Genomic DNA, 15,212 nt, shown 5'->3' with positions numbered 1-15,212 from the left:
CACATGTCCCTCCCCACAGATCTCCTACCTGGTACTTATCCTTGCAAGCGTAAGTGCTACACCTGTCCTTACACCTCCTCCCTTACCACCATTCAGGGCCCCAAACAGTCCTTTCAGGTGAGGCAACACTTCACTTGTGAGTCTACTGGGGTCATCTATTGCATCCAGTGCTCCTGGTGTGGCCTCCTCTACATCGGCGAGACCCAACGCAGATTGGGGGACCGTTTTGTCGAGCACCTCCATTCCATCCGCCACAACAGACAGGATCTCCCAGTTGCCACCCACTTCAACTCCGCTTCACATTTCCATTCAGATATGTCCATACATGGCCTCCTCTACGCCATGATGAGGCCAAACTCAGGTTGAAGGAGCAACACCTCATATACCGTCTGGGTAGTCTCCAACTCCTTGGTATGAACATCAAATTCTCCAACTTCCAGTAATTTCCTCCCACTCCCTTCCCCATCCCACTTTCACTCTGCCTCCTCTTCTAGCTGCCTATCACCTCTCTCATGATTCTGCCTTCTTCTAGTACCCAGAGTGCTTTCCCCTTACATTCCTCCTTCACCTCTCCTGCCTATCCCCTCCCTCGCCCCTTGATCTTTCCTCTGATTGGTTTTTCAGCTGGCACCTTCCACCCTCCCGCCCCCAACTTCTTTATAGGGCCCCTGCCCCCTGCTTCTTCAGTCCTGACGAAGGGTCTCGGCCCGAAACATTGACTGTTCGTTTCAACGGATGCTGCCTGACCTACTGTGTTCATCCAGCTTGTTTGTACATGTTGATTTGACCACAGCATCTGCAGTGTATTTTGTGTTTAGCATTAGGGACATTGTTCTCAGTTATGTAAGCTATTGGTGAGGCCACACAGTATTGTGTACAGTTTTGGTAATAAGAAAGACAATCGAACAATGTTCAATAGCAATTGTACAATGACTACAGCTCAGCATTCAATACTACCATCTACTCAAGATGTATCATCATACAACAAAACCTAGTTCTCTGCTTCACCCTTTGCAATTTCACCTTTGACTTTCTCACTGGGAGATCACAATCAGTACAGATTGGAAACTTCATTTCCTCCTCAATGACCATCATATCTGGGCTGAGTGTTTAGCCACTTTTTCTACTCGTTATCCATATGATTGTATGGTTAAACATAGCTCTGACATCAACAAATTCACCGACAGAATCATGGATGATAACACTCAGCATACAGGTGTGAGAATGGTCCATAAGACATGGGAACAGAATTAAGCCATTCAGCCTATTGAGTCTGCTCAGCTTTTCCATCATGGCTGATCCCAGATCCCACTCAACCCCATACACCTGCCTTTTCGTTGTATCCTTTGATGCCCTGACCAATCAGGAAATTATCAACTTCTGCTTCAAATATACTCACAGTCTTAGCCTCACAGTCTGTCTGTGGCAGAGCATTCCACAGATTCACTACACTTTGGCTAAAAAAAATCCTTCTTACCTCTGTTCTATTCAATTACCACAAATCCCCCTTAGTTCTGTTCAATTTTGAGGATTTGCCCTCTAGTTCTGGATGACCCCACCATAGGAAACATCCTCTGCACAACCACCTTATCTGCTCCTTTTAAAATTTGGTAGGTTTCAATAAGATCTCTATACATTCTTCTAAATTCCAGTGAGTACAGGCTCAAAGCTGGCAAACACTCCTCAAATGTTCACCTCATCATTCCTGGAATCATCCTTGTGAACCTCCTCTGGACTCTCTCCAATGACAACACATCCTTTCTGAGAAATGGGGGCCAAACTTTTGACAATACTCCAAGTGCAGCCTATGTGTCTTATAAAGCCTTAGCATTAACCTTGCTTTTATAATCTATTCCCCTTGAAGTAAATGCCAACATTGCAATTTCCTTCTTTACCATAGACTCAACCTGTAAACTAACCTTCTGGGAGTCTTGCATGAGAAACCCTAAGTCTCTGTGTACCTCTGATCTTTGAACTTCCTCCCTATTTAGATAATTGTCTGCATTATTGTTCCTTTTACCAAATGCATTATCATACATTTCCCAACACTTCCATCTTCCACTCTTTTGCCCATTCTTCCAATTTACCTAAGTCCTGTTGGAATTGCATTGCTTCCTCAGCACTACCTACTCCTCCACCTATCTTTGTATCATCCGCAAACTTTGCCACAAAGCCATCAATTCCATTATTGAAATCATTAACAAACAATGTAAAAAGTAGCGGTCCCATTACTGACCCCTGAGGAACAAAACTAGTCATGAGCAGCCAACCAGAAAAGGCCCCCTTTGTTCCCACTCACTGTCTCCTACCTGTCAGCCATTCTGCTATCCATGCCAGTATCTTTCCTGTAACACCATAGGATTTTATCTTGTTAAGCAGCCTGATGTGTGGCACCTTATCAAATGTCTTCTGAAAATCCAATTAAATGACATCCACTACCTCTTTTGTCCACCTTGCTAGTTACGCCTTGAAGAACTCCAGCACATTTGTTTGGCAAGAATTCCCTTCACAGAAACCATGCTGACTTTGACTTATTTGATCATTAGCCTCCAAGCACCTTATCTTTAATAATGGACTCCAGCAGTTTCCCAACCACTGAGGTGAGGCCAACGGCCGATAATGTCCTTTCTTTTGACTTCCTCACTTCTTAAAGAGTGGAGTGACATTTGCAAACTTCCAGTTCTCTGGGACCATGCAAGGATTAAGTGATTCTTGAAAGATCATGACCAATGCATCTGTTATCTCTTCAGCAACCTCTCTCTGGACTCTGGGATGTAGTCCATCTGGTCCAGGTGACTTATCCACCTTAAGACCTTTGAGTTTGCCTAGCACTTTTTCCTTTGTAATAGCAATGGCACTCACTCCTACTCTCTGACACTCACAGACCTCTGGCACACTGCTAGTGTTTTTCACAGTGAAGACAAATGCGAAGTACCCATTTGTGCCACAAGTTCACTGATCTTGTTTTGAATGCTACAGACATTCAGATAAAGTGTCCTTACACTCATTGTGCCTTTAAAATCTAGTAATCATTCTCTGTTATGCACTTGACTTTTCTGCACTCCACCCTTACTTTTCTCTTTTCTAACTTTTGCTTTTACTTTATCTTTATCCACACTTTCCTCTTTTACTTTATCTACATGTAAAGGGGGTTTCCTCTTTTTCTTTGTTACTGTATGTAATCAAAATGGCTTCTTTGTTTTGTTAAAAGTAGGAATGCTTCTTTGTTGCGAGAGAGTGCTGGAAGCTTGTTTGGGTTATAATTTACCGATAATGAGAATTGTATTCCTTTGTAAACCAATTGGGATTAATGTTGTTCTTTCTTCTGAGTCTGTAAGCTATTGTTGGCGAGCTTTTGGGTAGATCAGCGCAAGGGGGTGAGAGAGAGAGGACGTGATGCTGTAAACTGGGCGAGGAATGGACCCCAAGTGGGGGTCCGAAGCCAGGAGGCACCCCGAGGAGAGGAGACGAAGATAGATGTGTTTGGTTGACCACTTCGGGAGGTCCTGAGCTGTGAGTTGAGGAGTTCAGAGGGGATTGAATGGTGGCCAGAAGACTTCAGTAATTGAGCTCCAACGGTTGTGCATGAAGTGGTTTGGACTTTGATAAGTTTGGCGCCTTTTCTTTATTTTTTTTTCCTTCATATATACTGTATCGTTATTAATCACTTAGTTATAGTAACCTTTATAAATTGTACTCATTTAATCGCATATGGTGTACTGTCTGTTTTTTTTGTTGAGGCGGGGGAGACATCACACAGCATCCACACCAGCTGATTACCCACTTTGGCGGGCCGAAGGCTGCTCCCCCTAGACGGAGAACGAGCTGAGCGAGCCTGAGGCGACTCAGAGGGTTACATACACTTCTCCAATCTGTTGAATCCACCCCCTGCTATTTAGTTTCATTCCCTATCCACAACTCTAGTTATGCGATTCACCAGGATCCAAGCCCTATCACGGTTCAGGTGGAGCCCATCCCGATGGACCGGCTCCCCCCTTCCCCAATAATGGTGCCAGCTTCCATTGAATTCAAACCCACTTCTCCCACGCCAATCCTTGAGCCAAGGATTTAACTCTCTAATATTCTTAACCTTGTGTGAATTTGCATGTGGCTCATTTGTAATCCAGAGATGTCCACCTTTTTGGTTCAGCTTTTTAATTTAGTTCCTAGCACTCAAATTCCCTCAGCTGAACCTCTTTCCTCATTCTACTTTCTTCGTTGGTGCCTACATGGACCATCACAACTGGATTCTCCCTTCCCACTGCAAATTCCTCTGCAGGTCAGATAGGACTTCCCAAACCCATGCACCGGACAGGTAACACAGCCTTTGGGACACACTATGCCTGCAACAGAGAACCCTGACCTAAACTATCCCCAATTACCATGACATTTCTCTTCTCTCCCCACTCTTGAGTGGCTCCCTGAACCACGGTGCCACAGTTAGATTGCTCATCCTTCCTACAGCCTCCACTTTCATCCACACGGGGAGCAAGAATCACAGACTTGTTGGACAAGCTCAAGGGCTGAGGCTCCTCCAGCACCATCTCTTGGATCCCACTACCCTCCTCACTCACAGTCACACCCTCCTGTCCCTGACCATAGACTGAATTTGAGGCAGCTAATCTAATGAGTGTGCCTACCTCCAGAAAAAGAGTGTCCAGATAATTCTCCCCTCCTTCAAACACTGCATCATTTGCTGCAGGTGTGACCACCTGGAACCACGATGGGGTCCACCATCATGCAGCTACAGCACATCACCTGATCCTACATCTTCCTTACTTTATTTAATTAGTTGTGGTTTGGAGGAAAGTAATGGCTGAAATTTAGAGGTATGTGGGATTTTTACACAGAGAGTGGTAAGTGCATGGGGATGTACTGCTGGGGTAGTGGTAGAGGAGCATTGGAGTAGGGTAAGAGAGCTGCACAACATCCTCAACTAAAGGGGTTATATTGTGCTACATTCTATGTTTTATGTATTGAGGTATAGTGGACTCTCTCTGTACTTTTTACTGACTTAGTAAAGGAAGCAGAATAATCAAAGACCCCACTCACCCCAGACATTCTCTCTTCTCCTTGCATCCCATCATGCAGAAAATACAAAAGCCCGAAAGCACATACTGTTATGTATTTAATATTTCAGTAATATTGTTAATACAGTGTTCGATAAAGCAGTTTTTGTTGTTAAATAATTCTTTCTGGATTATATGTAAAAGAACATGCATGGCATATGTCACGATGCTTGACATATGTTCACACCTTGCTTAAAGTGAAAACAAAGCTAGGATATGTTATTCCTGGGTCTATGTTTTTACTTTCAATTAGTTTAATGTTTTGGACAAAACATAACAGTGGCAATGAGGATGGGATTGGAAAATTCAACATATCAAGGGTAAAATAGAACTAAATGCCACATAATGCCACACTCACTTTTTATCAAGCCCGACCAGTTCCTTATACCATCTGTGATAAAATAGCCAGTGATTTGAATATGCATGGAGATTGAAGGAGTTCTTTCTAAGGTTGAGTGTTGCCTACTAGCCAAGAAGAATGGTTCTGTCAAGATCTGTGGTGATGTTAAGGTCAACATCAACACAGTACTGAAAGTAGACCAAGACCCTCTGCGCAGGATAGAGGATATTTTTGCAAACCTTTCTGGGGGAAACCACTTCAGCAAAGTGGACAGAACTAAGGCCTATCTAGCAATGGAGATGGAAAAAGAGTCCAAAGATTTTCTCAGCATAAACACACAAAAAGGTCTTTATCACTATAATAGTTTTTTTTTTGGAGTAACATCTGCACCTGCACTCTGGCAGAAAGCTGTGGACTAGATACCATAAGGCTGCTTTGCTTAAAGAAAAAAACTAACAAATGATACACTATTCCCGGCACCCTGTTTTAGCTTTCAATCAATTCAATATTTTGGAGTTACCAGACATAACATGCACCACCAGACTCAAGAACAGCTTCTGTCCTGCTGTTATAAGACTATTGAATGGTTCCCTAGTCTGATAAGATTGACTCCTGACAGCACAATTTACCTCATTGTGACTTCGCACATAATTGTTTACCTGAGCTGCACTTTCTCTGCAACTGTAACTCTTTATTTTGCACTGTTATTGTTTTACCTTTATTACCCCAATGCACTGTTGTGGTGAGTTAATCTTCTTGATGGTATGCAAGACAAGTTTCAGTCCAGATGAATGGTCTCAATTTGAATTGTTGTCCATCTGTTTCTCTTGCCTCCCCCAACAGCTCTTTATTTATACACCTACAGCTGCTTGTGGCTCAATCAGGAGGTGCCTGGGGTGCAATATTTCAGCAATGAGGGGAGATTGGACACAATGGGTTTTATTTCTTTGGAACAGAAGCATTGAAGGGGAAATTATTAAGTTGTACAATATTATGAAGGCATAGTGAGAAAGAAAATTGAGAACATTTTTGCCATAATAGAAACATTTAAAACTAATAGACAACCTGTTCACATGGTTTCTATTTGGAATGCACAGCCTGAGAAGACAGCGGAGTGGGATACTCTGACCACTGTACATATATTTTGACAAGTACTTGAAGCAGCAAGACACTGAAAACAACTGATAAGGAGCTGGTCAGCTTTAATATATAGAACTTAACAGCACAGTGCAGGCCATTCGGTCCAGGATATTGTACACAACTTTCAACTTACTCTAAAATCAATCTCACTCTTCCCTCCTGCATAGCTCTCGATGTTACTATCATCCATGTACCTACCTAAGAGATACATAGATGCCCCAATGTAATTGCCTCTACTGATGGCCATGGCAAGGCATTCCATGCCCCCCCCACTGATGTTTCCCAACCCATCATCTTCTCCAGCAACTTTTCTACAGCAGACGACTCACTGAACCATAGTTTCCAGGCTTATCCCTAATGCTCACTTTGAAAAAGAGGGCAACATTGCCTATCTCCAGGTCCTCTGATACCTTATCTGTGGTGAATAAAAATGCAATAATCTCTACCAGAGCCCCAGTAATCTCCTCCACTGCTTTCTTTAATTCCACCCAGCCCAGGAGGCTTATGCACCCTGATGGGCTTCAATATGCCTAGCACTTCCTCTTGCCTGATTGAAGTGCCCAAACTTCATGACTCTGGGGCACCACCATAGCGTAGCAGTTAGTGTGATGTTATTACGGCTCAGAGCACTGGAGTTTGTATTCAGTTCTGGCACTGTACCTGCTCCATGTGGGCGCTCCGGTTTCCTCCTACAGTCCAAAAGCTGTGTTAATCGGTCATTGTAAATTGACCTGTGATTAAACTAGTGTTAAATATATCGGTTGCTGCGCAGGGCAGCTCATTGGGCCGGTAAAGTCTGCTCTGCTCCGTATCACTAAATAAATAAAATAATCTCAGCATACCCTCCCCTTAATCTATCACATCCTTCCCCTGTTGAATATCAAGTACTCATTCAGCGTTTTACTCATAGCCTCTGGTTCCATGTGGAGATTACCCATTTAGTGAAAAGGGAGACAAAGACAGTTAAATTCCTGCTTCAGTGATGCAGCATGCTTTTAGGTCTCAACTGAAATGTTAATCTGGAATTCTTGATAACTTCAATTCTCTATTTAAATGAACAGCTCACTTATTAAGCCTTTTAGCAAGTATATTTTGCTCTCTAAGTGTGAAATAATTCCTGTGGCAGCAACTTTTATGTTGCTTGTGAACAATTTTCTGAAATATTATCTATAGATACCAGGGATATTTTGAAGTCAATATGTTATTCAACAATGAAGCATTCTGCTTACCCAGACAAGATTATTTGCAGTTTCTGAGACTATTTTGTAGAGCCACACAATCAATAAATGTAATGATTTCTTCAAATCTAAATGCTGTCCTCAATTAATCTCATTTAAACTCACCCGTCCTGCATAATGCATAACAGTGAACGTTATGGCTTGACCTTTTGTTGGGACGTTCTCATTTCCATCCTTCATGGGCATGTACACAGCATTTATCTGAGCTGTTTCTAAATGAGTCTGCAGCCATTTGCTGAGATTTTGTTCTGTTGATTGAAGAGTCTCTCTTTCTTCATCAAGCATTGACAGCAAGCCAGCAGGTTTCTGAAATGTAAAGGTAAAGTTTTCAGTAAATTCGCAGTGTAACCAGAGCAGATCTTAAAGAGGTAATAACTACTTGCATTGGTTGAGCACTCCTTAGCTTTAACAATATTAAATTCTTCCTTTCAAAAAGTGCATGAAAACTAAGGTCTGTGAATGATAATTTGCCTTTTAGTAAAACTAGTGTACAAGTAAATTGTTGAAAACAGCCCAAACATTTCTATGTTTTATGTAAACATCCAGATTATTATATATGATCTGAAAGAGATGGGAGGAGAATGTAAAAGGACTTTTTGCACCTGTGTTTACGCTGGAGAAGGATGCAGAGACTACAGAAGTAACGCAAAATGGTAGTGAGGTGATGGACCCTCTATAGATTACAGAGGAGGAGATGTTTGCTGTGTTGAGGCAAATTAGGGTTGATAAATCCGCAGGGCCTGACAAGGTAGACTCTGTGAGAAGCTGGTGCAGAAACAGCAGGGGCCTAGCAGAGATATTAAAAACATTCTTAGCCACTTGTGAAGTGCCAGAGGATTGGAGGATAACTAATATTGTTCCATTGTTTAAGGAAAGGCTCTAAGAATGAGCCAAGAAATTACAGACCGGTGAGCCTGACATCAACAGTCGGAAAATTATTGGAAGCTATGCTAAGGGTCTGGAAATGCCTTGAAAAAAGTATTCAGCCCCCACAGCTATTTTCATATTTTACCGTCTTCTTTTCCAAGTTTAAAATATATTGAAATTAAATTTTTGAGCTAATCTACAAAACATTTTGCATCATTTCAAATCAAGAGAAAAAACTTCAAAACATGTCAACAATTTACTAAAAATTAAAAACCAAAATTCAGAGTTTGAAGCAGTTTTCAAATTAAATTTCCTCAGGTACAATACCATGTATTAGTATTACCTTACCAACTCACACATTTTGTTGATGTAGAAAACTGGAGGATCACCAGAATAAATACCCCCTCTCTCTGTAAGGCTCAACAAGTATGGTAGATTTTTAACAGACCAAATGAAAGTGTAGACAAAAGAGCATTCAAGCCAAGTTAGGGAAATTCTAATAGAGAAGCAAATATCTGGGGAACGGTACAAGGCCACACCAAAGGCACTGAACATACCTCAGAGTTCAGTGCAGTTCAAAGCGAAAAAATGGAAAAAATCTGAAACTGCAGCCACACTGCCTAGGTCAGGCCACCCCTCTAAACTTAGCTACTCGGAGAAGAATAGGACTTGCAAGAGAGGGTACTGTGATGAAAGCAGTCGCTCTGAAGTCAGTGATTGCAATGGAAGATGAAATTCATGGCTCCACAAGACCTTGAACGAAACGTGTATTTATGGAAGAATGGCAAGGAAGAAGGCCTGGCTACAATAAAAAGCACAGTTTTGCCTGTAAAGACTTTGCAAAGAATCATTTGCAAAGATACTGCAAAGATGTTGTAGAAGGACTTGTGGTCAAATAAAACTAAAGTTGAACATCTTGGCTTCAACGTTAAGTGGTTCATGTGGCGTAAATCCAATGCAGCACATCAGCTCAGTAAACCCATCCCTACTGTACAATACGATGGATACTTTCTACAGGGTTGGCTATCAACAGCAGGGACTGGAAATCTGGTCAGGATTGATGGGAAGATAAATGCTGCTAAACACAAAGAGATCCTGAATAAAAACCTGCTAGCCTCTGTCAGAAAGCTTAAACTTGGGAGGAAGTTCATCTTTTAGCAGGACAAGGACCCAAAGCAACCATGGAGTAGCTTCAAATGAAGAAAATTGATGTGCTTATGTGTTACAGTCAGAGTCCAGACCTTAACCCAATCAAACATCTCTAGCAAGACCTCGGGTACTGAATGTTTAACTAAGTACTGAGTATAACACCCTGACTGCTAATGTGTAGGGTAGTTCACTTAATGGCTTTCTGTAAAAGCAGTGTGTTCTGCTGGTAGTGTTTGGGTTACTGTTAAAGATAAGTAGTTGTGATGTTCAGCTTAGGAATGTCAAGTCAGCCAATTAGGATGGTGGAATTGGGAGAAGGTTCTAGAGAAATCTGGGGAAGAAGCTTTGTGACAGACTGGCGTAGGTTGAGGTCTTTTCACTAGGAGATGGAGAGATAAGAAGCTCGAGAGAACCGGCTATAGGGTTTGATCCAACGGGAGTGCACAACTCAATGGAGTCCAAGATGGGAAATTCTACCAGTGGCCGGTGAATAGGAGTTGGCACTGTGAGTAAAACAGACACATCTAACCTTTAGAAACTATAAGCTCCAGGCTTATACACATTTGTACACATAGGAGGTTGGTTAAGAAAGTTAAGTTGCTCAGCATTCAAGATGAGGTGGTAAATTGGATTAGCCTTTGGCTTCACGGGAGAAACCAAAGGGTGGTAGTAGATGGTTGTTTCTCTAACTGGAAGCCTGTGACTAGCAGTGTGCTGCAGGGATCAGTGCTGGTCCATTGTGGTTTGTCATCTATGTCAACAATTAGGATGAAAATGTGATAAACTAGATCAACAAATTTAAGAATGACACCATAATTGAGGGGAGATTTGGTACAGGTATACAAATTAATAGAGATATAGATAGGGTAAATGCAAGCAGGCTTTTTCCACGGAGGTTTGGTCTGTAATAACTTTATGCTTTTCCAGATGTGAGACAATCCTGTTCCCAAGTATCTCTCCATCTACTTAGCTATCATTGAAACAAGGGTCTCATTGGCATATAGTTTCCTGGCTTACTCCACTGCCCTTCTTAAATAGTTGAAAAACACTGGCTACTCTCCAGTCCTCTTACAAGCTTATCGGCAACTAAAGAGAATAAAAATATCTTTGTCAAGATCCTGGTAATCTCCTTCCTTGTTTCTCTCAATAACATAGGAGACATCCGAACAGGCCTTAAAACCATAAGACATAGGAACAGGATTATGCCATTCAGCCCATTGAGTCTACTCCACTATTCTATCATGGTTGATTTATATTCCCTCTCAGCCCCATTCTCCCGCATTCTCCCTATAACCTTTGAAGCCTTTACTAATCAAGAACCTCCATTTTAAATGTACCCAATGATTTGGCCTCCACAACTGTCTGTGGCAATGAATTCCACAAATTCACCCTTAGTAAGGCCCTGGTGGCCCTGGTGGCTTATTCTTCTGAAGTTCATCAGGAGCCCCAACACCAGGTCCACCTTGATATCAAATTATTAGCATATCAGTTACATACCTAAATATTAGCCCTGACCCTTGTTTTTCTCCATGCCCCTCTACTTGGTGGAATATTAATGTGAAATATTTACTTGGTACTTTTCGTTGTCATTGAGTGATCCCACACTCTCCCTAGTAACCAACTTGTTTCTAATGAATTAATAAAATGACTTGGGGGATTCTCTTTAATCCTTGCCATAAAGGGCATTTCATGATTCCTTTAAGACTGCTTGACTTCATGTTTAAGTTCTTTATTTCTTCCTTTATATTCCTCAAGGGCCATGCCTAATTTCAGGGTTTTAAGCCTTACATATGCTTTCTTTCTCTGTGATTAAATTTGCAACATGTCTTGTCATCCAATGTTCCCGAATCTTGCCGTCCTTGTCTTTTTTTCTCACATAATATGTTGGTCCTGATTTCTGACCAGCTGGCCATAAATAACACATCAGATGTGGACTTGCCCAGTAATAGGGGCTCTCAATCTACTTTCCCAAGCTCCCGCCTAATATTGCTGCAATTAGCTTTTTTGCCCAAATCAGCACTTTCACCCAAGGACCAGCCTCATCCTTATCACTGTTTCCAAACTGTTCTCCCACTGAAACTGTCATCATCTGTTCAGGTTCATTTACCAATATTGTGGACATTTCCCTTGATGAGCTATCTACACACAGTGTCATGAACTCCTCCTGGACAGAGCAAATAAATTATGCCTCACCTATACCTCCCAGTCAATATTATGGAAATTAAATTTGCCTATTACAACTAACTTGTTGCTTTTACATCTATCCATAATCTATAGACATATCTGTTCTTCCATCTCCTACTGCAATTCAGCAGCCTATACTAGCACAGTAATTGCACCCCTCTTCTTTCTGAAGTTGACCCACCTTTTCTCACTAGATAAACTCTCCATGATGTCCTCTCTAGGTGTTACTGTTGCATTCTGCCTGATTAGTAGTGTAATTCCTCCACCTCTTTGATATCTCTCTCTATCACATTTGAAACATCTGAATTGAGCTCCTAATCCTGCCTTTGTCTTACAGAGTATCTTTAAGACAGGGGTTCCCAGCCTGGGGTCCATGGGAACCTCTTCTTTAAGTGTGCCAGCCTGATAGTTCTATATGCTGTCCAGGATCTAAGCTCATCTACCTTTTCTGTAGTACTACTTGCATTGAAATAAATACATTTCAGCCCATCAGCTCAGAATTTCTCATTATTCTGTCCATGTCTATTCTTCCTTTCAGGTTTACCTCCATTATCAATCCCTCCACTACCCGACCTACTGCTCTCATGAAACTTGTGTTGAATTCCAGACAAAATCAGCAACATCATGGGAGGTGTAGATAAAATCAATCAGTATTAAAATTGTCAGAGGAAATTATACTGCACCTTAAGAATATTTTTTGGTCACAGCTGATTGTTTGCTGCTAATTAAGCTTTATCTATTTCATATTAGAAGAGGAATAATGTTTTAAGTTAATATTTAAAAGTTAACAAGCCCAGCAAAAAAAAAAATCTCAAGTATTTATTCAGCATGCACCATCTTGTTTAATGAAAGTCAAAGAAAATGGAAGGGGAATCAAAATCAGTTTTGGCTATTTATGATTCCTTTTCACAGCAATGAGATTGAATACTGACCTCCAGCTGGGCCAAGTGTCTCACTGTGTTCTATTGATGTTTAATATTTAATAAAATCCCTTCCGCAAATGGATTGTAATTGATCATCTACTCAAGAGCAACTGTGCATCCAGCTAGGAACACTCTGATTGAGCAAAGCAGTCTGGAGAAGACCATGAGAATCTCCAAAACATCTTAATTTTGTATTCCTTAATATAATAAAGGGAATGCAGAGGCAAATTTTGATGGAGCAAAAGTTATTCTCAGGAACTTTTGAGTTGGGAGATTATAACCAGTGTGGTACCACAGGAAATAATGCCTGGCCCCAACTATTTACAATCTCTAACCAAGATTTAGCTGAGGTGTCCAAATTTGCTGATTATTGTAAAGAAAATGGTATTGAAATTACTCAATAGAATGTAGAGAGGCTTAAAGAAAACTTGGACAAACTAAGTGAATGGGTGGGACATAGCAGATGGAATAAAATGAGTAACAAAATATCAGGATGTCCAGTCTCGTACACAAAACAGAAAAATAGCTTATTAATGGTATAGGGTTTTTACTGTCACATATATTGAGGGATCTATGGTCTTGCATACCATTTATACAGATCAATTCATTACAACAGTGTGTTATGGTGGTACAAGGTAAAACAATAACAGAATGCAGCATGAAGTATTAGAGTTACAGAGAAGGAGCAGTGCAAGCAGACAATAAGGGACAAGGTCATAATGAAGTAGGATGCCAAGTCAAGAACCATCTTAACATACTAGAGAACCATTCAATTGTTTTATAAGTGGGATAGAAGCTGTCCTTGAGCCTGATGGTATGTGCTTTCAGGTATTTTTAACCCCTGGCCCAATGGGAAGGGGAAGAAGCAGAAGAAATAGCAGGAATAGGTCATCTGTCTGAACAAGCCAGCTCCATCATTCAATAAGATAATGGCTGATTTGGCTGTGGACTCAGATCCACCTATCAGTTTCTTCCCCATAATCTTTAGTATTCCTACTCTGCAAAAATATACAATTGTGCCTTATATTGAATAAGATAGCTTCTACTGTTTCCCTGAGCAGAGAATTCCACAGATTTACTACTCTCTAGGAAAAGGCAGTTTCTCCTTAATTCCATCTTAAATCTATGCCCCCAAATCTTAAGTACTAGTACTAGTCTCACTTAGCAGTGGAAAAAACTTCCCTGATCTTATCTATCCCTTTCATAATTGTATATGCTTCTGTAAGATTCCCTTTCATCCTTTTCATTTGCAGTGAGTATAGTCCCAGGTGACTCAATCTTGCCTGATAGGTTAACTCTTCATCTCTGGAATCAACCTCATGAACCTCCTCTGCACCATCTCCAAGGCCAGTATATCCTTCCTCAAGTAAGGAGACCAGAAATGTATGCAGTACTCCAGATGCAGCCTCACCAGTGGCCTGTACAGTTGCAGCATTACATGCCTGCTATTAAATTCAACCCTCTAGTAATGAATGTCAACATTCCATTCGCCTTCTTGATAACCAGATGCACCTGCAAACCGACCTTTTGCGACTCATACACAAGTACTCCCAAGTCCCTCAGCACAACAATGTGTTACAATCTTTCATCAATTAATAATAATGGCTGATTTACCAAGGCAGCAAGAAGTGCATTCAGGCTGTGGATTAGTATTGACGTTCAACACAAGTAAGATGTGCTTGTATGCTAGTTATCAGAAGCAAACATTTAGGAGCAACAGTAATTATGATGTAATATAATATGTCAGACATTATTACAAGAGGAGATTGAAGTCAAAGACAGAAACTTAACTTAGATCTTAGAAGTGCATAGCAGGTATAGCCAGACAGGAACAAATAAGGTACACAAGGAACATAAGAAATGCAAGAGAACATTTTTAAAAACTCAGGAGGGCTATGACGACAAGGTGAAAGGGACTCTTAAGATCTTCTACAGCTATGTTCCGAGCAAAAGAATTGCATGGGACAAAATTGGTCCTCTGGAAGACCAGAATGGTAATTTATGCATGGAGTCAAAAGAGATGGGGAAGAACTTAAAATAATTTTTTGCATCTGTATTTACTTGGGAGAAGGACACAGACTGTAGAGGTGAGGCAAAGTAGCAGTGAGGTCTTGGACACTATACAGATTACAGAGGAGGAAGTGTTTGCTGTCTTGAGACAAATTAGGGTGGACAAATAGCAAGGTGTAACCTCAGATCCTGTGGGAGGCAAGAGCAGAAATTGCAAAGGCCTAAGCAAAGATACTTAAATCATGATTAGCAGGTAAGGAACCGAAGGATTGGAGGAATGCTAATGTGGTTC

At 41.2% G+C, this 15,212-nt stretch overlaps 1 protein-coding gene across 1 annotated transcript in view; it reads right to left on the bottom strand.

The window, feature by feature from the left end:
• myo16 (myosin XVI) overlaps positions 1 to 15,212 on the bottom strand; it is a 502,924-nt gene that overhangs the window by 122,095 nt on the left and 365,617 nt on the right. Inside the window, exon 22 of the mRNA XM_059963452.1 lies at positions 7,893 to 8,093. Within this exon, the coding sequence (XP_059819435.1) occupies positions 7,893 to 8,093 (201 nt within the window). The remainder of the gene's footprint in view (positions 1 to 7,892; positions 8,094 to 15,212) is intronic.

The sequence above is a fragment of the Hypanus sabinus genome, chromosome 3 (genome assembly GCF_030144855.1).
Source record: "Hypanus sabinus isolate sHypSab1 chromosome 3, sHypSab1.hap1, whole genome shotgun sequence".
NCBI classification, from domain to species: domain Eukaryota; kingdom Metazoa; phylum Chordata; class Chondrichthyes; order Myliobatiformes; family Dasyatidae; genus Hypanus; species Hypanus sabinus.
Note: the sequence above shows the minus strand (reverse complement) of the source record. Positions and strands in the feature narration are given on the sequence as shown.